Source organism: Ranitomeya imitator, chromosome 5 (genome assembly GCF_032444005.1).
Source record: "Ranitomeya imitator isolate aRanImi1 chromosome 5, aRanImi1.pri, whole genome shotgun sequence".
Taxonomy (NCBI): domain Eukaryota; kingdom Metazoa; phylum Chordata; class Amphibia; order Anura; family Dendrobatidae; genus Ranitomeya; species Ranitomeya imitator.
Window position 1 is genome coordinate 97,513,133 of NC_091286.1, and position 22,843 is coordinate 97,535,975.

The 22,843-nt window shown below is 42.3% G+C and overlaps 1 protein-coding gene across 1 annotated transcript in view; it reads right to left on the reverse strand.

Moving 5' to 3' along the window:
• DTD1 (D-aminoacyl-tRNA deacylase 1) overlaps positions 1-22,843 on the reverse strand; it is a 238,208-nt gene that overhangs the window by 116,465 nt on the left and 98,900 nt on the right. The window contains exon 4 of the mRNA XM_069768941.1: positions 18,720-18,817. Coding sequence (XP_069625042.1) covers positions 18,720-18,817 — 98 coding nt within the window. The remainder of the gene's footprint in view (positions 1-18,719; positions 18,818-22,843) is intronic.

The following is a 22,843-nucleotide window of genomic DNA, read 5'->3' on the forward strand; positions in this document are numbered from 1 at the left end:
GCTTTTGGGTGATGTTGTAGCGACTGCGGCGTTAATAATTATTGTTCCTGCCTGAGTGGGAGTAGTTTATCGCATCGCTGCAGCGTGCCCAATAGCCAGTACATAGCAGGCAGCCTTTCTGGCAACTAATTACCCCAGGTGCAGTACCTAATCTGACCTGAGAATAAGGGGGCGCCAGAGAGCTGCAAGTTTTAAGTGGAACTGTAAGCGGGATATACATAAATCCCTGCAGTTCGTGGTATATTGAAGAGCAGTGGGATACCTAGAATAAGCCCCTGCTGTAAACTAAGAGGTCAATAGTAGTGTTGAGCGACTTTTACTTTTATAGGATCGGGTCGGGTTTCACGAAACCCGACTTTTTCAAAAGTCGGGTCGAGTGAAATCGGCTGATCCTATAAAAAAGTCGGGGTCGGGGTCGGCCGAAACTTGAAACCCAATGCAGTGCATTGGGTTTCCAATGGTTCCCAGGGTCTGAAGGAGAGGAAACTCTCCTTCAGGCCCTGCGATCCATATTTAAGTGTAAAATAAAGAATTAAAATAAAAAATATCGCTATATTTACCCTCTGACGCGCCCTGGTACAAACCGGGAACCTTCCTTCCTTCGAATCAGTGCTTCCAGGACCTGCGGTGACGTTGCGGTGATGTCGCGGCTTGTGATTGGTCATGTGACCGCTCGCGCGACCAATCAGAAGCCGTGACGTCACCGCAGGTCCTGGAAGCGCTGATTCGAAGGAAGGAAACCTGCCGGAAAGAAGCAGGTGAGTATATACCTAATAGGAATATACTTACCCTCGGACGTGCCCTGCTTCTTTCCTTCGGTGACGTCGTGGTGACGTCACGGCTGCTGATTGGTCGCGCGAGCGGTCACATGGGCGGTCGTGCGACCAATCACAAGCCGCAACGTCACCGCAGGTCCTGGAAGCGCTGATTCGAAGGAAGGAAGGAAGGTTCCCGGTTAGTACCAGGGCGCGTCAGAGGGTAAGTATAGCGATATTTTTTATTTTAATTCTTTATTTTACACTTAAATCTGAATTCCGATACCAATTCCCGATATCTTAAACATATCGGGAACCGGTATCGGAATTCCGATTCCAGATTCAGAAGATCGCCGACTTCATGGCCGACCCCACACAGGGGTCGGGTCGGGTTTCATGAAACCCGACTTTGCCAAAAGTCGGCGACTTCTGAAAATTGCCAACCCGTTTCGCTCAAACCTAGTCAATAGCCTTGTGTGTGTTTTTTCATCACATTGTGGAGTGGAGGGATAACTAAGATAAGCCCCCCTGCACATGTGATAGCCGTCTGTTGGCCTAAAGTCACCCCAATCTGTGACATAGGGGTGACGGTCACGGTGTGAATCGTGACAGCGGTGCTCCAGACTAAACATTCAGATTACTGTTAAAGGCGGTGCTCCAGACTACACATACAACAAATTACTGTTATAGGCGGTTCTCCAGACTACACATCCAGATGACTGTCATAGGTGGTGCTCCAGACTACACATCCAGATTACTGTTATAGGCGGTGCTCCAGACTACACATCCAAATTACTGTTATAGGCGGTTCTCCAGACTACACATCCAGATTACTGTTATAGGCGGTGCTCCAGACCACACATCCAGATTACTGTTATAGGCGGTACTCCAGACTACACATCCAGATTACTGTTATAGGCGGTGCTCCAGACTACACATCCAGATTACTGTTATAGGCGGTGCTCCAGACTACACATCCAGATTACTGTTATAGGCGGTGCTCCAGACTAAACATCCAGATTACTGTTATAGGCGGTGCTCCAGACTACACATCCAGATTACTGTTATAAGCGGTGCTCCAGACTACACATCCTGAATACTGTTATAGGCGGTGCTCCAGACTAAACATCCAGATTACTGTTATAGGCGGTGCTCCAGACTACACATCCAGATTACCGTTATAGTCAGTGGTCCAGACTACACATCCAGATTACTGTTATAGGCGGTGCTCCAGACTCCACATCCAGATTACTACAAAACCACACATGGTTGCCCAAAGGGGAACCAGAACAAAGAGATCCAGAATGATATGCAAAAGGCTTTATTAGAAAATAGAGTAAAATAACATACATAAAACTTGCCCAAGCACCCTAACATAAGGTGGAGGCTGTGTGCAGTATCTTCAGTCAAATACTTATTTTAATATGGTAGTACTATCCAGATAACATGCTCAATTCTTTTAAAGCTACTCAAAAATGCCCAGAATATAACATCAACATCCATATGACATCAGTACCAATATGTATACCCCATCTGTGTGGCCATATCTACCTGTAAAGTAGCAGCGCAGCGGAAGCGCTCACTCCTGGATCGCTTGCGTACCAACGAGCGTTCCAGGGAGCGCAGGTCCGGAAGTGACCTTTACTACAGGAAGCAGGCATCGATGCAAGCGCCGCAATTGCCCAGTTACCGCTCAATACCTACTCTCGGTCACATGTTCCTGCCTACCGCTTACTATTGGCGGATGGCTAAGATAAAACCCCACACTTATCCACCCTAGTCACACCCCCGGAAGAAGCCAGGTGCGAAACGTGCGTTGGGGTGAGGTGGAGCGCTTCACTGCTACTTTACAGGTAGATATGGCCACACAGATGGGTTATACATATTGGTACTGATGTCACATGGATGTTGATGTTATATTCTGGGCATATTTGAGTAGCTTTAAAGGTACAGAATTGAGCATGTTATCTGGATAGTACTACCATATTAAAATAAGTATTTGACTGAATATACTGCACACAGCCTCCACCTTATGTTAGGGTGCTTGGGCAAGTTTTATGTATGTTATTTTACTCTATTTTCTAATAAAGCCTTTTGCATATCATTCTGGATCTCTTCGTTCTGGTTCCCCTTTGGGCAACCATGTGTGGTTTGTAGTGTATTGGAAGTGCCAGATTTTTTATATTGGACTTTGGTTAGCAGATCCAGATTACTGTTCTAGTCAGTGCTTCAAACTACACATCCAGATTACTGTTATAGGCGGTGCTCAGGACTACACATCCAGATTACTGTTATAGGCAGTGCTCCAGACTACACATCCAGATTACTGTTCTAGGCGGTGCTCCAGACTACACATCCAGATTACTGTTATAGTCAGTGCTCCAGACAACACATCCAGATTACGGTCATAGGCGGTGCTCCAGACTACACATCCAGATTACTGTTATAGGCAGTGCTCCAGACTACACATCCAGATTACTGTTATAGGCAGTGCTCCAGACTACACACCCAGACTACTGTTATAGGCGGTGCTCCAGACAACACATCCAAATTACTGTTCTGGGCGGTGATCCAGACTACACTTCCAGATTACTGTTATAGGTGGGGCTCCAGACTACACATCCAGATTACTGTTATAGGTGGTGCTCCAGACTAGACATCCAGATTACTGTTAAAGGAGGTGCTCCAGATTTACACATCCAGATTACTGTTATAGGCGGTGCTCCAGACTAAACATCCAGATTACTGTTCTAGGCGGTGCTCCAGACTACATATCCTGAATACTGTTATAGGTGATGCTCCAGACTGCATATCTAGATTACTGTTATAGGTGGTGCTCCAAACTACACATCCCGATTACTGTTATAGGCGGTGCTCCAGACTAGACATCCAGATTACTGTTAAAGGAGGTGCTCCAGATTTACACATCCAGATTACTGTTATAGGTGGTGCTCCAGACTACACATCCAGATTAATCTTATAGGCGGTGCTCCAGACTACACATCCATATTACTAGAGTTGAGCGACCTTGACCTTTTTAGAGTCGAGCCGGTTTCGCGAAACCCGACTATCTCAAAAGTCGAGTCGAGTGGAATCGGCCGATTATCGCGAAAAGTCGGGGATCGACCGAAACACGAAACCCAATGCAAGTCAATGGAGGAGCATAGTCGGAAGTGAGTGAAGGCCAGAAAAACACCTACACTGCCCATTTTAATGGCAAAAACATCCATTCTTGTTACAGAAGCTTGTCAATCGTAATTTAGCTTATAATAATTGGAAGGCATTTGAAATTGGGGGTCATTTGGCTAAAGTTATGGGGGGTAGGGCTGGTTCAAGTAATTAATGTGCCCAGTAAATCTGGACCACGTCACGGCAGTGGAGCAGGGAGAGGTAAGTATTTCAACTTTGCAAGTGCTGTGATCCTGAGCAAGCAGGGGGGGCCCACTCGTTGGCATTGGCACTGGCACAGGGCCCCTCATAGTACAGCGGTGTGTTTGCACAGCGGGGGCGCCTCCCACTGGCAGCAACACTTTTGCGTACTATGAGGGGCCCTGTGCCAGTGACGTCGCCAACGAGTATTCCTCCCCCCACCTGATGAAGGAACCTGCACCTTCATCTGCACCTTCCTCTTTGTCCCCGTGTAAGGTGGTATGGTATGCGGGAAGGGGGACCTGACTTTCAGCAGGGTCACAATCTTGCAGTGTAGCGTGCACGGGGAATGTTGCATTATGGGTCAATGTACCAGCAGACTCATCTATAACTGGCTGGGCAATGGGCACGATGAGGGGGAAACAGATATGGGCCCAAAGAATAAAGTGGGCTAAATGCAGTTCAAAATTGGTAACAGGACTAACCAGGGGGCATTGTTTTGTTCAGTGGAGGACAACTGGAATGAGAGGCTGACACAGAGTAGGCCCAAATCAGTAAGTATTCTAAATGCAGTTCAAAATTGGCAACAGTAGTAATCCGGCGGCACAGCTTTGTGTTATGAACTGGTGATTCAGAACCACAATGGACCTAGTGGTTAAGAGCACACAAAGTGACCTGATAGTTACTAATAACATAGGACGAGCTCTGAGACGTGGGAACTCTGCTGACCGCAATCCCTAATCCTATCATACCACACTAGAGGTAGCCGTGGAGCGCTCCTGACCAGACCTAGGCGCCTCGGGCACAGCCTGAGAAACTAGCTAGCCCTGAAGAAAGGAAAATAAGCCTACCTTGCCTCAGAGAAATTCCCCAAAGGTAAAGGCAGCCCCCACATACAATGACTGTGAATTAAGATGAAAATACAAACACAGAGATAAAATAGATTTTAGCAAAGTGAGGCCCGACTTACTGAATAGACCGAGGATAGGAAAGATAGCTTCGCGGTCAGCACAAAAACCTACAAACAACCACGCAGAGGGCGCAAAAAGACCCTCCGCACCGACTAACGGTACGGAGGTGCTCCCTCGGCGTCTCAGAGCTTCCAGCAAGCAAGAAAAACAAATGTAGCAAGCTGGACAGAAAATATAGCAAACAAAAAGTAACACAAGCAAAACTTAGCTTATGCAGGGAAGACAGGCCACAAGAACGATCCAGGAGAGAGCAAGACCAATACTGGAACATTGACTGGAGGCAAGGAACAAAGAACTAGGTGGAGTTAAATAGAGCAGCACCTAACGACTTAACCTCGTCACCTGAGGAAGGAAACTCAGAAGCCGCAGCCCCACTCACATCCACCAGAGGAAGCTCATAGACAGAACCAGCCGAAGTACCACTCATGACCACAGGAGGGAGCTTGACCACAGAATTCACAACAGCTTTGTTCACTGGAGGAGAACAGCAAGGAGCGGCAGACACAGATAGAAGGCTCCAACTCAACTAGTAGGCCTAATGCAGTGTTGTTTTCAACAATGACTAAACGAGAGCCAGAAGATCGAAGCAATGGAGAGGAAACCTGGGGAACACCTTGGAGTGGAACACACCGTCTCTACACCCCATATCCAATTTGTAGGCCTAATGCAGTGTAGTTTTCAACAACTACTAAACGAGAGTCGGAAGATCGAAGCAATAGAGAGGAAACCTGGGGAACACCTTGGAGTGGAACACACCGTCTCTACACCCCATATCCAATTTGTAGGCCTAATGCAGTGTAGTTTTCAACAACTACTAAACGAGAGTCGGAAGATCGAAGCAATGGAGAGGAAACCTGGGGAACACCTTGGAGCGGCAGACACCGTTAGTAGGCCCTACCAAAGTAGTAGCCCCAATGCAGTTTTCAAATTCCTAGAGGCTGAAAACAAGACTATTGACGCTCTGCTTTTTTCAAAGGAGGACAGCTGTATTGAGTGGCGCAGACAGACACAGGTAGTAGGCCTTAAACCAAAAATGTGGCTCACTGCAGTTTAAAAAAAGGTTACAGGGGTACACAGGCAGCATTGCTCTGGTCAGTGGAGGACAATTTCAATAGTGGACCGCAGACAGACTTTGTACGCCTACTATTAAAAAAAGGATGCTCTATGCAATTAAAAATAGGTTCCAGGGGCTATTATAGGAGAAGCTCCAGACCACACATGCAGATTACTGTTATAGGCGGTGCCCCAGATTACACATCCAGATTACAGTTATAGGTGGTGCTCCAGACTCCACATTTAGACTGCTATTAAAGGAGAGGCTCCAGATTACACATCCAGATTACTGTTATAGGCGGTGCTCCAGACGTCATATCCTGAATACTGTTATAGGTGATGCTCCAGACTGCATATCCAGATTGCTGTTATAGTCGGTGCTCCAGACTACACATCCAGATTACTGTTATATGCGCTGATCCAGACTACATATGCAGATTACTGTTATAGGCGGTGCTCCAGACTACACATTTAGACTGCTATTATAGGAGAGGCTCCAGACTACACATGCAGATTATTGCTATAGGCGGTTCTCCAGACTACACATTTAGACTACTGTTATAGACGGTGCTCCAGACTGCACATCCACATTACTGTTATAGGCGGTGCTCCAGACTACACATTTAGACTGCTACTATAGGAGAGGTTCCAGACTACACATCCAGACTACTGTTATAGGCGGTTCTCAAGACTACATATTTAGACTACTGTTATAGGCGGTGTTCCAGTCTAAACATACTGATTACTGTTATTGGCGGTGCTCCAGACTACACATTTAGACTGCTATTATAGTAGAGGCTCCAGACTACACATCCAGGCTACTGTAATAGGCGATGCTCCAGACTACACATCCACATTACTGTTATAGGCGGTGCTCCAGACTACACATCCAGATTACTGTTATAGGTGTTGCTCCAGACTACGCATCCAGATTACTGTTATAGGCGGTGCTCCAGACTACACATGCAGATTACTAGTATAGGCGGTTCTCCAGACTACACATCCAGATTACTGGAAGAGGCGGTGCTCCAGACTACACATCCACATTACTGTTATAGGCGGTGCTCCAGACTACACATCCAGATTACTGTTATAGGTGGTGTTCCAGACTACATATCCAGATTACTGTTATAGGTGTTGCTCCAGACTACGCATCCAGATTACTGTTATAGGCGGTGCTCCAGACTACACATCCTGATTACTGTTATAGGCGTTGCTCCAGACTACACATCCAGATTACTGGTATAGGCTGTGCTCCAGACTACACATTTAGACTGCTATTATAGGAGAGGCTCCTGACTACACATGTAGATTACTGCTATAGGCAGTTCTCCAGACTACACATCCAGATTACTATTATAGATGGTGCTCCAGACTACACATCCAGATTACTGTTATAGGTGGTGCTCCAGAATACACATCCAGATTAGTTATAGGCGCTGATCCAGCCTACATATCCAGATTACTGTTATAGGCGGTGCTCCAGACTGCATATCCAGATTACTGTTATAGGCGGTGCTCCAGACTACACTCGGATTACTGGTAGAGGCGGTGCTCCACACTACACATCCAGATTACTGTTATAGGCGGCGCTCCAGACTCCACATTTAGACTGCTATTATAGGAGAAGCTCCAGACTACACATCCAAACTACTGTTATAGGCGGTGCTCGAGACTGCACATCCAGATTACTGTTATAGTCAGTGCTCCAGACTACACATCCAGATTACTGTTATAGGCGGTGCTCCAGACTACACATCCAGAACACTGTTATAGGCGGTGCTCCAGACTGCATATCCAAATTACTATTATAGGCGGTGCTCCAGACTACACATCCAGATTACTGTTATAGGCTGTGCTCCAGACTACACATCCAGAATACTGTTATAGGCGGTGCTCCAGACTACACATCCAGATTACGGTTATAGGCGGTGCTCCATACTGCATATCCAGATTACTATTATAGGCGGTGCTCCAGACTACACATGCAGATTACTGCTATGGGCGGTGCTCCAGGCTACACATTTAGACTGCTATTATAAAAGAGGCTCCAGACTACACATTTAGACTGCTATTATAAAAGAGGCTCCAGACTACACATTTAGACTACTGTTATAGGTGGTGCTCCAGACAACACATCCAGATTACTGTTATAGGTGGTGCTCCAGAATACACATCCAGATTACTGTTATAGGTGGTGCAGATTACTGTTACAGGCGGTGCTCCAGACTACACATCCAGATTACTTTTATAGGCGCTGATCCAGACTACATATCCAGATTACTGTTATAGGTGGTGCTCCAGACTACACATCCAGATTACTGTTATAGGTGGTGCTCCAGAATACACATCCAGATTACTGTTATAGGTGGTGCAGATTACTGTTACAGGCGGTGCTCCAGACTACACATCCAGATTACTTTTATAGGTGGTGCTCCAGACTACATATCCAGATTACTGTTATAGGCGGGGCTCCAGACTACACATCTTGATTACTGTTATAGGCGGTGCTCCAGACTACACATCCTGGTTACTGTTATAGGCGGTGCTCCAGACTACATATCCAGATTACTGCTATAGGCGGTGCTCCAGACTACACATCCAGATTACTGTTATAGGTGGTGCAGATTACTGTTACAGGCGGTGCTCCAGATTACACATCCAGATTACTTTTATAGGTGGTGCTCCAGACTACATATCCAGATTACTGTTATAGGCGAGGCTCCAGACTACACATCTTGATTACTGTTATACGCGGTGCTCCAGACTACATATCCAGATTACTGCTATAGGCAGTGCTCGAGACTACACATCCAGATTACTGTTATAGGCGGTGCTCCAGACTCCACATCCAGATTACTGTTATAGGTGGTGCTCCAGACTCCACATCCAGATTACTGTTATAGGTGGTGCTCCAGACTACACATCCAGATTACTGCTATAGGTGGTGCTCCAGACTACACATCCAGATTACTGTTATAGGCGGTGCTCCAGACTACACATCCAGATTACTGCTATAGGCAGTTCTCCAGACTACACATCCTGATTACTGTTATAGGCGGTGCTCCAGACTACACATCCAGATTACTGTTATAGGCTGTGCTCCAGACTACACATTTAGACTGCTATTATAGGAGAGGCTCCAGACTACACATGTAGATTACGGCTATAGGCAGTTCTCCAGACTACACATCCAGATTACTATTATAGATGGTGCTCCAGACTACACATCCAGATTACTGTTATAGGTGGTGCTCCAGAATACACATCCAGATTAGTTATAGGCGCTGATCCAGCCTACATATCCAGATTACTGTTATAGGCGGTGCTCCAGACTGCATATCCAGATTACTGTTATAGGCGGTGCTCCAGACTACACTCGGATTACTGGTAGAGGCGGTGCTCCACACTACACATCCAGATTACTGTTATAGGCGGCGCTCCAGACTCCACATTTAGACTGCTATTATAGGAGAAGCTCCAGACTACACATCCAAACTACTGTTATAGGCGGTGCTCCAGACTGCACATCCAGATTACAGTTATAAGCGGTGCTCCAGACTACACATCCAGATTACTGTTATAGTCAGTGCTCCAGACTACACATCCAGATTACTGTTATAGGCGGTGCTCCAGACTACACATCCAGAACACTGTTATAGGCGGTGCTCCAGACTGCATATCCAGATTACTATTATAGGCGGTGCTCCAGACTACACATCCAGATTACTGTTATAGGCTGTGCTCCAGACTACACATCCAGAATACTGTTATAGGTGTTGCTCCAGACTACACATCCAGATTACGGTTCTAGGCGGTGCTCCATACTGCATATCCAGATTACTATTATAGGCGGTGCTCCAGACTACACATTTAGACTGCTATTATAGGAGAGGCTCCAGACTACACATGCAGATTACTGCTATGGGCGGTGCTCCAGGCTACACATTTAGACTGCTATTATAAAAGAGGCTCCAGACTACACATTTAGACTACTGTTATAGGTGGTGCTCCAGACAACACATCCAGATTACTGTTATAGGTGGTGCTCCAGAATACACATCCAGATTACTGTTATAGGTGGTGCAGATTACTGTTACAGGCGGTGCTCCAGACTACACATCCAGATTACTTTTATAGGCGCTGATCCAGACTACATATCCAGATTACTGTTATAGGTGGTGCTCCAGACTACACATCCAGATTACTGTTATAGGTGGTGCTCCAGAATACACATCCAGATTACTGTTATAGGTGGTGCAGATTACTGTTACAGGCGGTGCTCCAGACTACACATCCAGATTACTTTTATAGGTGGTGCTCCAGACTACATATCCAGATTACTGTTATAGGCGGGGCTCCAGACTACACATCTTGATTACTGTTATAGGCGGTGCTCCAGACTACACATCCTGGTTACTGTTATAGGCGGTGCTCCAGACTACACATCCAGATTACTGTTATACGCGGTGCTCCAGAATACACATCCAGATAACTTTTATAGGCAGTGCTCGAGACTACACATCCAGATTACTGTTATAGGCGGTGCTCCAGACTACACATCCTGGTTACTGCTATAGGCGGTGCTCCAGACTACACATCCAGATTACTGTTATAGGTGGTGCTCCAGACTACACATCCAGATAACTTTTATAGGCAGTGCTCGAGACTACACATCCAGATTACTGTTATAGGCGGTGCTCCAGACTATACATCCAGATTACTGCTATAGGTGGTGCTCCAGACTACACATCCTGATTACTGTTATAGGTGGTGCTCCAGACATCAATAAAAAAGAAAGCAAGAAAAAAGAAGAAAAAAGAAGCCACCCAAAAAATCCGCACACCACCTATAAACCATATCAAAAAGGAACAACTTTTATTGGTAACTAACAATTTAAAAACAATTAAAACCAATACACGAACAACTCCCCCATAAGGTCTTGTTACCAAAAAAATAACTGCATAAATAGCATAATACACAAAGCCCTGCAGGCTAAACACAATCACATAATGTCACACTGTTAGTATAATCAAGAGATGCATATGCCTTACTACTGCAGATATCCAGACTTATATAGAAAAGATCTGCTAAGTCCACTGGTATGTATATATAAATCCTGAAAGTAACCAGATATGGAGCCTACCGCCCCTGGTGACAATATTCATCCATGGTGAGGAAACCTCAGGAAAAAAGGGGGGACCCAGCTGAAAAAGTCCCACAGCAGTGTGAACGCTGACATCCAATACTACCTAAAATAGGAAGGGTAGCCCAGCAGCCAATGTGCAGAACAAGACCAGATGGTGGGAGATCCCAACGCGTATCGCGGTTACAAAAGACCGCTTCGTCAGGGGAAGTGGTGCTCCAGACTACACATCCAGATTACTGTTATAGGTGGTGCAGATTACTGTTACAGGCGGTGCTCCAGACTACACATCCAGATTACTTTTATAGGTGGTGCTCCAGACTACATATCCAGATTACTGTTATAGGCGGGGCTCCAGACTACACATCTTGATTACTGTTATAGGCGGTGCTCCAGACTACACATCCTGGTTACTGTTATAGGCGGTGCTCCAGACTACATATCCAGATTACTGCTATAGGCGGTGCTCCAGACTACTCATCCAGATTACTGTTATAGGTGGTGCAGATTACTGTTACAGGCGGTGCTCCAGATTACACATCCAGATTACTTTTATAGGTGGTGCTCCAGACTACATATCCAGATTACTGTTATAGGCGGGGCTCCAGACTACACATCTTGATTACTGTTATACGCGGTGCTCCAGACTACATATCCAGATTACTGCTATAGGCAGTGCTCGAGACTACACATCCAGATAACTGTTATAGGCGGTGCTCCAGACTCCACATCCAGATTACTGTTATAGGTGGTGCTCCAGACTCCACATCCAGATTACTGTTATAGGTGGTGCTCCAGACTACACATCCAGATTACTGCTATAGGTGGTGCTCCAGACTACACATCCAGATTACTGTTATAGGCGGTGCTCCAGACTACACATCCAGATTACTGCTATAGGTGGTGCTCCAGACTCCACATCCAGATTACTGTTATAAGTGGTGCTCCAGACTCCACATCCAGATTACTGTTATAGGCGGTGCTCCAGACTACACATCCAGATTACTGCTATAGGTGGTGCTCCAGACTCCACATCCAGATTACTGTTATAGGTGGTGCTCCAGACTACACATCCAGATTACTGCTATAGGTGGTGCTCCAGACTCCACATCCAGATTACTATTATAGGTGGTGCTCCAGACTACACATCCAGATTACTATTATAGGCGGTGCTCCAGACTACACATCCAGATTACTGTTATAGGCGGTGCTCCAGACTACACATCCAGATTACTGTTATAGGTGGTGCTCCAGACTATACATCCAGATTACTGCTATAGGTGGTGCTCCAGACTCCACATCCAGATTACTGTTATAGGTGGTGCTCCAGACTACACATCCAGATTACTGCTATAGGTGGTGCTCCAGACTCCACATCCAGATTACTGTTATAGGTGGTGCTCCAGACTACACATCCAGATTACTGCTATAGGTGGTGCTTCAGACTCCACATCCAGATTACTGTTATAGGTGGTGCTCCAGACTACACATCCAGATTACTATTATAGGTGGTGCTCCAGACTACACATCCAGATTACTGCTATAGGTGGTGCTCCAGACTCCATATCCAGATTACTGTTATAGGTGGTGCTCCAGACTACACATCCAGATTACTGTTATAGGTGGTGCTCCAGACTACACATCCAGATTACTGTTATAGGCGGTGCTCCAGACTACACATCCAGATTACTATTATAGGCGGTGCTCCAGACTACACATCCAGATTACTGTTAAAGGTGGTGCTCGAGACTACATAGCCAAATGGCTATTATAAGAAGGACTCCAGATTACACATCTAGACTGCGGTTACGGGAAGTGCTCCAGACGAAGGATTAAAAAGAAACTGTAAAAAATGTCATTACATTTACAATAGACACACGCTGTTGTTTTTCTAACTAGGTCTAGAATATACATATAGCGTCCATGAGTTACACCGGAACAGATCAATGTTTCAAAAAATCCAAAGTCATGAATTTATAATGGTCAAAGATTCTGAAATACATGTGGTCGTAATGAGGAGCATTAATAGCTGACATTTGATCAAGGTACTCTTAAAGAAGCAGATGGGTCATATACCAAAGCACATTAATAAGGGGATTATGTAAAGCTGAACAGACTCAATGAGCAACAAAACAGTGAGGATGACGGGGACAATTTCATTACTTTTTCATCCAGTCCTCAATTATAATGGTGCAGTCTGGGCACAATCCTAATTGCAGCCACAATTTATTAGAATGACACGCTAGCTATAACCTTATGTGGCACCTCCAGCTTTATGTATATATATATATATATATTTTAATAGCGCAATCACGTAAGGCACATTTATTTATTTCTTTCACAAGCAAGCTTGCTGTTGCCTCACACCCATTTTATGACCTCTGTAAGTCCTAATGGAGCATACAGAAAGTAGACATTTAAGGCTAAAGCTAATCAGACTTTTTAAAGAGATTTTCCAATGTTTCCCAGTTCTGTCCAAATGAATGCATGCAACATAGTAAGCCGCTGTGGACTGGAATTGTCAATAATTAATCAAGCACTCCTGCCATCAAAATTGTTATCCTCTTAATATATTGCAGTCATCATATTAGGATGGTGAGTGGACTGTAAATTATGTTCTACAAGGATTCCCAAATGTTTAGCTTGCATAAAGAAGGCCTACAGGAGACTTAACCCCTTTACCCCCCAACATGGTTTTCACGTTCATAACCAGCCCAATTTTTACAATTCTGACCACTGTCACTTTATGAGGTTATAACTCTGGAACGCTTCAACAGATCCCACTGATTCCAAGAGAGCTTTTTCGTGACATATTATACTTCATGCTAGGGGTAAAACTTCTTCTATATAACTTGCGTTTATTTGTGAAAAAAATCAGAAATTTGGCGACAATTTTAAAAATGTGGCAATTTTCAAACTTTGAATTCTTATGCCCTTAAATCAGAGTGAGGTGTCACACAAAATAGTTAATAATTAACATTTCCCACTTATCTAGATTACATCAGTACAATTCTTGAAACAATTTATTTTTGTTAGGAAGTTATAAGGGTTAAAATTTGACCAGCGAGTTCTCCTTTTTACAAAACCATTTTTTTTTTAGGGACCAACTCATATTTGAAGTCACTTTGAGGGGTCTAAATTACAGAAAACACTCAAAATTTACATCATTCTAAAAACTGAACCCCTCAAGCTGCTCAAAACCAAATTCAAGAAGTCAATTAACCCTTCAGGTGCTTTATAAGAATTTTGGGAACGTGGGGGGAAAAAATTAACATTTACTTTTTTTTTTCCACAAAAAAATTACTTTAATAAAAAATATATATATATTTTGACAAGTGTAACAGGAAAAAAATAAATGCTAAAATTTGTTGTGCAATTTTTCCTGAACAAACAGATACCCCATATGTTGGGGAAAACCAATGTTTGGGCGCACAGCTAAGCTCGGAAGTGACTTTTTTGAATGCACAAGTGGCTGGAACAATTAACTGGTCTGTAGGAGCAAGAAGTCTTAATGGTTGGTAGGGGATCAAGTACTTATTTCTCACTGCAAAATGCAAATAAATTTATGTAATTTATACAATGTGATTTTCTGGATTTTATTTTTGATATTCTATCTATATTCTATATGTTAAAATTAACCTACCCTTAAAATTATAGACTGTTCATGTCTTTGTCAGTGGGCAAGCTTACAAAATCAACAAGGGATCAAATACTTATTTCCATCACTGTATGCAAGTACTTGGAAAAGAATACAGTAATTAACCAGAGCTAGCATGTAATTGCAGTAAACAAATCATGCCAGACTACTCTAATTTTCTTCTATGATGTAATCACTGACTGGGTGGATCAGGGAAATGTGGTAGATATACTATATCTCAACTTCAGCAAAGCATTTGATAAAGTATCTCACTCTATCCTTATTGAAAAAATGACCAAGTATCCGATTGACAAGACTATGGTTAGGTGGATTCATTACTGGCTCAGTTATCATACTCAAAGAGTGGTAATAAATGGTTGCACATCCAATTGGAAGAGTGTATCAAATGGGGTACCACAAGGATTTGTCCTGGCCCCAGTGTTGTTCATCATTTTTATATTTTTATAAATGATCTAGCAGGGAGTTGGACACAACTCTAGCATTGTGTGATTTTATGATATGGCTATGGGGATGGAAAAAATAAAGCTTTGGCTCTTGGAATAAGGAAAAAACGAAAGTGCAAAAAACGGACATGATGCCTTCCACCAGAAAAAAAGTAAGACGACCAGCTGGGAACACAAGCAGTAGTGTGAAGAAGCAGCGGGTATGCAAGCATCTTTTTTGACCTCCATCAGCCCATTTCTATATATGAAAATATTTTGTGGACAACCCCTATAACTCAAACTGCAGTGTAATGTTTAGTCAATAATATAAGGACTTGAGTTAAAGTTGTTGTCCACTGCTCAGACAACCCCTTCTCAATAACAATATTCAGCCATGTAGAACAAAAACAGGCTATACTCGCTTCTGGTGCTGTTCCAGCTCTGGGTCTCCGATGACTCGCATGACGTTATACCACATCCTGTTGCCAGTTAGCGGCCACTTCACGCTCACTTCCTTTGAACAAAACTGACAACCAGCGGCAGTTCTCACTCCTTCAGGTTGTCAGTTTGATTTGAAGGGCGTTGATATTGAAGTTACCCTTTAGTGGCAGCTAATTTCCTGCAGGGCCCACGTGACATAAGGTCATCATTCAAGTGAGCCCTGGGAGACTAGATGCGGACGTCGCTAGCAGGTCACTGGCACCAAAAGAATTTAGGGTGTTTTTATTTTACAAGGGGCAAGATAGTAATTGAGAAGGAATTGGCCAAGCAGTGGATATTTCTGTATAAAAAAAAGCCTCTGAAGGTGCTCAGAACTTCTAAGTAGCATGACCTGACAATTTTAGCAAAATTCGAATCTAACAGTCAGAGTACCAATGGTTCGGTGGATTTCCCTGTAGTCAGAAGAAAAACCATAAAAACCAAAGCGCACCACTGCTGCCCTCTGCTGTTATCCATATTGTATTGACAATACGTTATCATTTAATACATTTTTCATATGAAATACATGAAAAAAAAGGAGTAAGTGCTTCCTGAAAGCAACATAAACTGTTTAAACATACACAAGACAGAATACTTTTTAGAGTAAAATTTTCCGTACATTCAAGCTATACAAAAGCAATATATAAATACACAGCTCATGCAGCTAAAATAAATATGGAAAAATTTCTTAATCAAACCAACAAAGGCTTAAGAGGCAAAACCAACTGCAGTCTTGTTTTACAAACTACATATTTGGAAAAACTGAATCTGAAATAGACCATAATACGGAAATGAGATTATCAGGTTAAGATTTAATATACGCACAGACCCAAATAAATGTAGACTGACCACCTCGGAGTCCTAGACATCTGTCTACCAAAATAAATACATTTAATAGATGAGGGTAGGACATAAACACCATCATATTTATTAGCATTAAAATCTCAATGAGATAATCAAGATGAAAGGCATAAATGTAAAATAAGGACACGTCTGCTCCTTCCAACTGAGCCATTGACTATTCCATGTAATGTAATTATAGGAGTAACTGCTATCCTGTCTCTGGAGTTTCCAGTCCATTTATGTCATTATGTCTAATACTCCTTATATCATTGAGAATAATAACTGAATGATAACCCGTTAATTGTATACACATGTAAATTATAATGTATTATTTAACAAAAACTAAAACAAAATGCAGATACATTAATATTGCACACCATATATACTGTGGTCAGTATAAAGGACTGGCGCATGACTTATTCCTTCCAAGGCCCATACTAAGGTCCAGTGGGCACTCATTACGAGTGGAAGAAAGGTGATTCCGACAGCTAAATAGGAAAAGGTTCTTTACAGTTAAAGCTGTTAGACTGTGGAATGCTCGACCACAAGAGGTTGTAATGGCCGATACTATAACAGCTTTTATACAAGGGCTGGATGATTTCCTCAATACACATAAGATTGTAGGTTATGGTTAACTTAGTGGCAAAATGAACAATTGGTGGAGAAAGGTTGAACTTGATGGACCTACGTCTTTTTTTAAACCTATTTAATTATATAAGTATGTAATTACTGCTTCTATAGGAATTAGGCGGGTAAGTATCAGGCAACTGCTGCAGAACAAATACCTTTGACTAACTGTTTATCAAGTGTAACCACCTCTACAGAAGAAATGATCCCAATGATCTTAGAGAAGCAATTGTTGCTGCCTATCAATCTGGGAAAAGCTTTAAGGCCATTTCCAAAATATTTTGTGTCTATCATTCTACAGTGAGAAAGATTATTCGCAAGTGGACAACATTCAAGAGCTTTGACAAGTAATGGACATCCAAGCATATTCATCTCTGTGTCAAAATGTGCGATGCTCAGAGAAATTGCAGAAATCCTAAGAGCTGCAGCTCAGACTCTAAAGGCCTAAGCAGATTAAATGTTCAAGTTCATGAAAATACATTTAGAAAAAGACTGAACAGCTATGGTTTATTTAAAAGTGTTGTCGGGAGGAAGCTGCTTCTTTCTAAAAAGAACATACCGTAACTGCTTGGCTAAATTTTGCTAACTTTCATCTGAAGAAAGCTCAAGACTTCTGGAACAGTATTCTGATCGAATTGAGTAAGTGAGTGTTAATTTGTCAATATTGTTTCGAATAAATCTACAATGTGCACATTCCAATAGGAAAAAAAACACTGCATGAACAGGTATATCCAAACTTGTGACATACTATATAGTGGATATAAAAAAATCTGGACATCCTGTTAAATTGCCAGGCTTTTGTCCAGAAGAGAAGACAGCTGATGACATCCACAGAAGATCAGTTGCCGATTCGCTATAAGCTCTGTTCTCCTGACATCAGGCTTCTTCTTTGCTTCTGGACATGAGCAGTGCACCTATGAAGCCGAGAAGGTACACCCAGCTTCAGAGGCACAATCATGTATAGGAAAGAAAGTCATGGCAGCTCTTGCTAATCATGTTATCACGCCCAAAGAGGCATGATTACATGTTGAGTGGGATGACTAGCCTGGAAAGAATAGTCAAAAAATTATTTGCATATTAAAAACAGACTTTAAAAATATTTTTTTTAAAAATCCGTTAAAGTTTCATCCAGAATAAAAGGACTGTTAGGCAGGGTATTTAGTGATGGTGGTTTGGAGGGCATGGCAAACCGGTCAGGTTCACTTTAATGTATTGCCCTATCACAGAATATACTAAACAACATTTTAACTCTAGAGTATTTCTGAAGAGAGCGCTTCTCCTTCCCCCAACAGTAAGGGTGGTGATTGACAGGTTACGGTCTGTATATACAGCAGACAAGGATCTGCGCTTTCCATACATCATTGTCTTTATCTTCACTCCTAGCCGATTACTCACATGTTTTGTGTCAGCTGCTGAGGCTGGAGGCTCCAACTCTATTGTAACCGGGCCATCATTTTGTATGTGTACTTGCATATAAGCTCCAAATTTGCCATCTAGAAAAAAGCAAAATAGTTGGTTATATGTAAAGTGTCCTTTCCTGGTCATCAACCACTACTGTAAGTTAGTAAGTTATTCATATTTTAACCAGGATTCCAAAAAAATAAAAAGTTGTGGCAGATACATAGTAATAGCCATTGGTGACATGAGGAAGTTAAAGGGAACCTGTCACAAAAAAAATGTTATTAACCAGCAGATATAGGGTTAATCTGCAGGTTAATAGCATTGTGAACCTGCCCGGCGCCAGCACTTAGACCCCGCTGCCGGGAGGAAATTGAGTTTATTCCTCCTGGTAGTGTTCGGAGTTCAGTCTTGGGGTTGATGCACCCCGACGTGCGTTTCACAGTTGCTTCATCACCCATCAGTTGCACCCGACAAAGCAACTGTGAAACGCGCGTCGGGTGCCTGGCGGGTGAGATTCTCCATAATGTCTATATCATATCTGATGTACCTTTTTACTTTTTATACAGGGATTTTCATACCCTTTCAAATAATGATTTAGGCTTACTACATGTACTCCGTAATGTGGCAGACCTCCTTACTATTTGTATTATTGCTGGTTTTTCTTTCTTGATGCCTTTTTTATTCCATTTGGATGGTGGTCCACAAGCTATTTCTTTTGGAGACTTTCTCTATAATTAATATACAGCTCTGGCAAAAAATTAAGAAACCACTGCAAAATGTTCAGTTTGTCTGATTTTTCTCTTTATAGGTATATTTGTGAGTAAAATGTAAATTGTTCATTTATTCCATAAAACTTCTGAAAACGTTTCTGAATTTCCAAGCAATACATTTTGTATTTTTTGTCTGAAAAGGAGAAATTGTCAAAATTTAAAAAAACAAAAAACAAACAGTGCTTTCAGACCTCAAATAATGCAAAGAAAACAAATTCAAAGTCATTTAGAAACAACAATACTGATGTTTTACCTCAGGAAGAGTTCAGAAATCAATATTTTGTGGAATGACCAAGATTTTTAATCACAGCTTTCATGCGTCTTGGCATGCTTTCCACCAGTCTTTCACGCTGCTTCTGGCACAAAAAATTCAGCAGCTCTTCTTTGTTTGATGGCTTGTGACTATCCATCATCCTCTTGATTACATTCCAGAGGTTTTCAATGGGGTTCAGGTCTGGAGATTGGGCTGCCTGTGACAGGGTTTTGATGTGGTGGTCTCTTAATTTTTGCCAGAGCTGTATTTGTGTCACCTAACAACTATGAATCTGTTAACTATCAGGGTACCCACAATTATATTGGACGTTCTAGCCTGCTGCGTTTTCTTTCATGTGCCTGTAATTTTTTGGAAGTTGTTATTCTTTTGTGTGCATTTGGTATTTAATAAAATTTCTATGTGTACTTTTATAAAAAACTTTTGGTCCTTACACATTTCCTTTTCGGGATTGCTATTCATTGTAAGTGCACCACAGGACATACCACAATTACCGGAATTTACAAGCATTTCATCTGTGTATAGAAAACTGCGGTGGCTGTAATCATGTCCCCAGCACTGACTGACTGACTGCAGGCCCAGCATTAGGGTTGGCTGGTAGTCAGTGCTGGGAGCACTCTTATAGCTGCTGCTCTCTATACACACAGTGGTGACTGAAACTGTTCGCAACACCGCCATGACTGAACGCTGCCGGGGAAATAAAGTTAATTTCCTCCCAGCACTGGGGGTCTAAGTGCTGGCACCAGGGAGGTTCAGAATGCTATTAACCTGCAGCTTAACACCATATCCGCAGGTTAGTAGCGTTTTCATGTGACAGATTCCCTTTAACAGTGATGCACAATTAGTTATCAACAGATGATTAACCCCTTCATCCCAAAGCCTGTTTTCACCTAAGTGACTGGGCCAATTTTTACAATTCTGACCACTGTCACTTTATGAGGTCATAACTCTGAAACGCTTCAACGGATCCTGGTGATTCTGACATTGTTTTCTCGTGACATATTGTACTTCATGATAGTGGTAAAACTTCTTCGATATGACTTGCATTTATTTGTGAAAAAAACAAAAATTTGTCGGAAATTATGAAAATTTAGCAATTTTCAAACTCTTAGTTTTTATGCCCTTAAATTAGAGAGTTATATCACATAATATAGTTAATAAACAACATTTCCCACATGTCTGCTTTACATCAGCACAATTTTGGAAACATAATTTTTTTTTGTTAGGACGTTATAAGGGTTAAAAGTTGACCAGCGATTTCTCATTTTTGCAACAAAATTTGCAAAACCATTTTTTTACGGACCACCTCACACTTGAAGTGACTTTGAGGGGTCTATATGACAGAAAATGCCCAAAAGTGACACCATTCTAAAAACTGCACCCCTCAAGGTACTCAAAACCACATTCAAAAAGTTTATTAACCCTTCAGGTGCTTCACAGGAATTTTTTGAATGTTTAAAAAAATTGAACATTTAACTTTTTTTTCACAAAATTTTTACTTCAGGTCCTATTTGTTTCATTTTACCAAGGGTAACAGGAGAAATTGGACCACAAAAGTCGTTGTACAATTTGTCCTGAGAACGCTGATACCCCATATGTTGGGGGGAACCACTGTTTGGGCGCATGGCAGAGCTCGGAAGGGAAGGAGCGCCATTTGAAATGCAGACTTAGATGGATTGGTCTGCAGGCGTCATGTTGCATTTGCAGAGCCCCTGATGTACCTAAACAGTAGAAACCCACCACAAGTGACCCCATATTGGAAACTAGACCCCCCAAGGAACTTATCTAGATGTGTTGTGAGAGCTTTGAACCAACAAGTGTTTCACTACAGTTTATAACGCAGAGCCGTGAAAATAAAAAAAATTTTTTTTCCACGAAAATGATATTTTATCCCCTATGTTTTTATTTTCCCAAGGGTAACAGGACAAATTGGACCCCAAAAGTTGTTGTCCAACTTGTCCTGAGAACGCTGATACCCCATATGTTGGGGGGAACCACTGTTTGGGCACACAGGAGAACTCGGAAGGGAAGGAGCCCTGTTTTACTTTTTCAAAGCAGAATTGGCTGGAATTGAGATCGGACGCCATGTCGCGTTTGGAGAGCCCCTGATGTGCCTAAACAGTGGAAACCCCCAATTATAACTGAAACCCTAACCCCAACCCTAGCCCTAACCCTAGCCCTAACCCTAACCCTAGCCCTAATGGGAAAATGGAAATAAATACATTTTTTTACATTTTATTATTTTTCCCTAACTAAGGGGGTGATGAAGGGGGGTTTGATTTACTTTTATAGCGTGTTTTTTAGCGGATTTTTATGATTGGCAGCCGTCACACACTAAAAGACACTTTTTATTGCAAAAAATAGTTTTTGCATCACCACATTTTGAGAGCTATAATTTATCCATATTTTGGCCCACAGAGTCATATGAGGTCTTGTTTTTTACGGGACGAGTTGACGTTTTTATTGGTAACATTTTCGGGCAGATGACATTTTTTGATCGCTTTTTATTCCGATTTTTGGGAGGCGGAATGAACAAAAACCAGCTATTCATGAATTTCTTTTGGGGGAGGCGTTTATACCGTTCCACGTGTGGTAAAATGGATAAAGCAGTTTTATTCTTCAGGTCAGTACGATTACAGCGATACCTCATTTATGTAGTTTTTTTTATGTTTTGGCACTTTTACACAATAAAAACTATTTTATATAAAAAATAATTGTTTTTGCATCGCATTATTCTGAGAGCTATAACTTTTTTATTTTTCTGCTGATGATGCTGTATGGAGGCTTTTTTTTTTGCGGGACAAGATGACGTTTTCAGCGGTACCATGGATATTTATATCCGTTGTTTTGATCGCGTGTTATTCCACTTTTTGTTCGCCTGTATGATAATAAAGCGTTGTTTTTTGCCTTGTTTTTTTTTTTTTTTGCGGTGTACACTGAAGGGGTTAACTAGTGGGATAGTTTTATAGAGCGGGTCGTTACGGACGCGGCGATACCAAATATGTGTACATTTATTGTTTTTTTTTTTTTACATAAATAAATGGATTTATTGGGAAATGTTTTTTTTTTTTTATTTG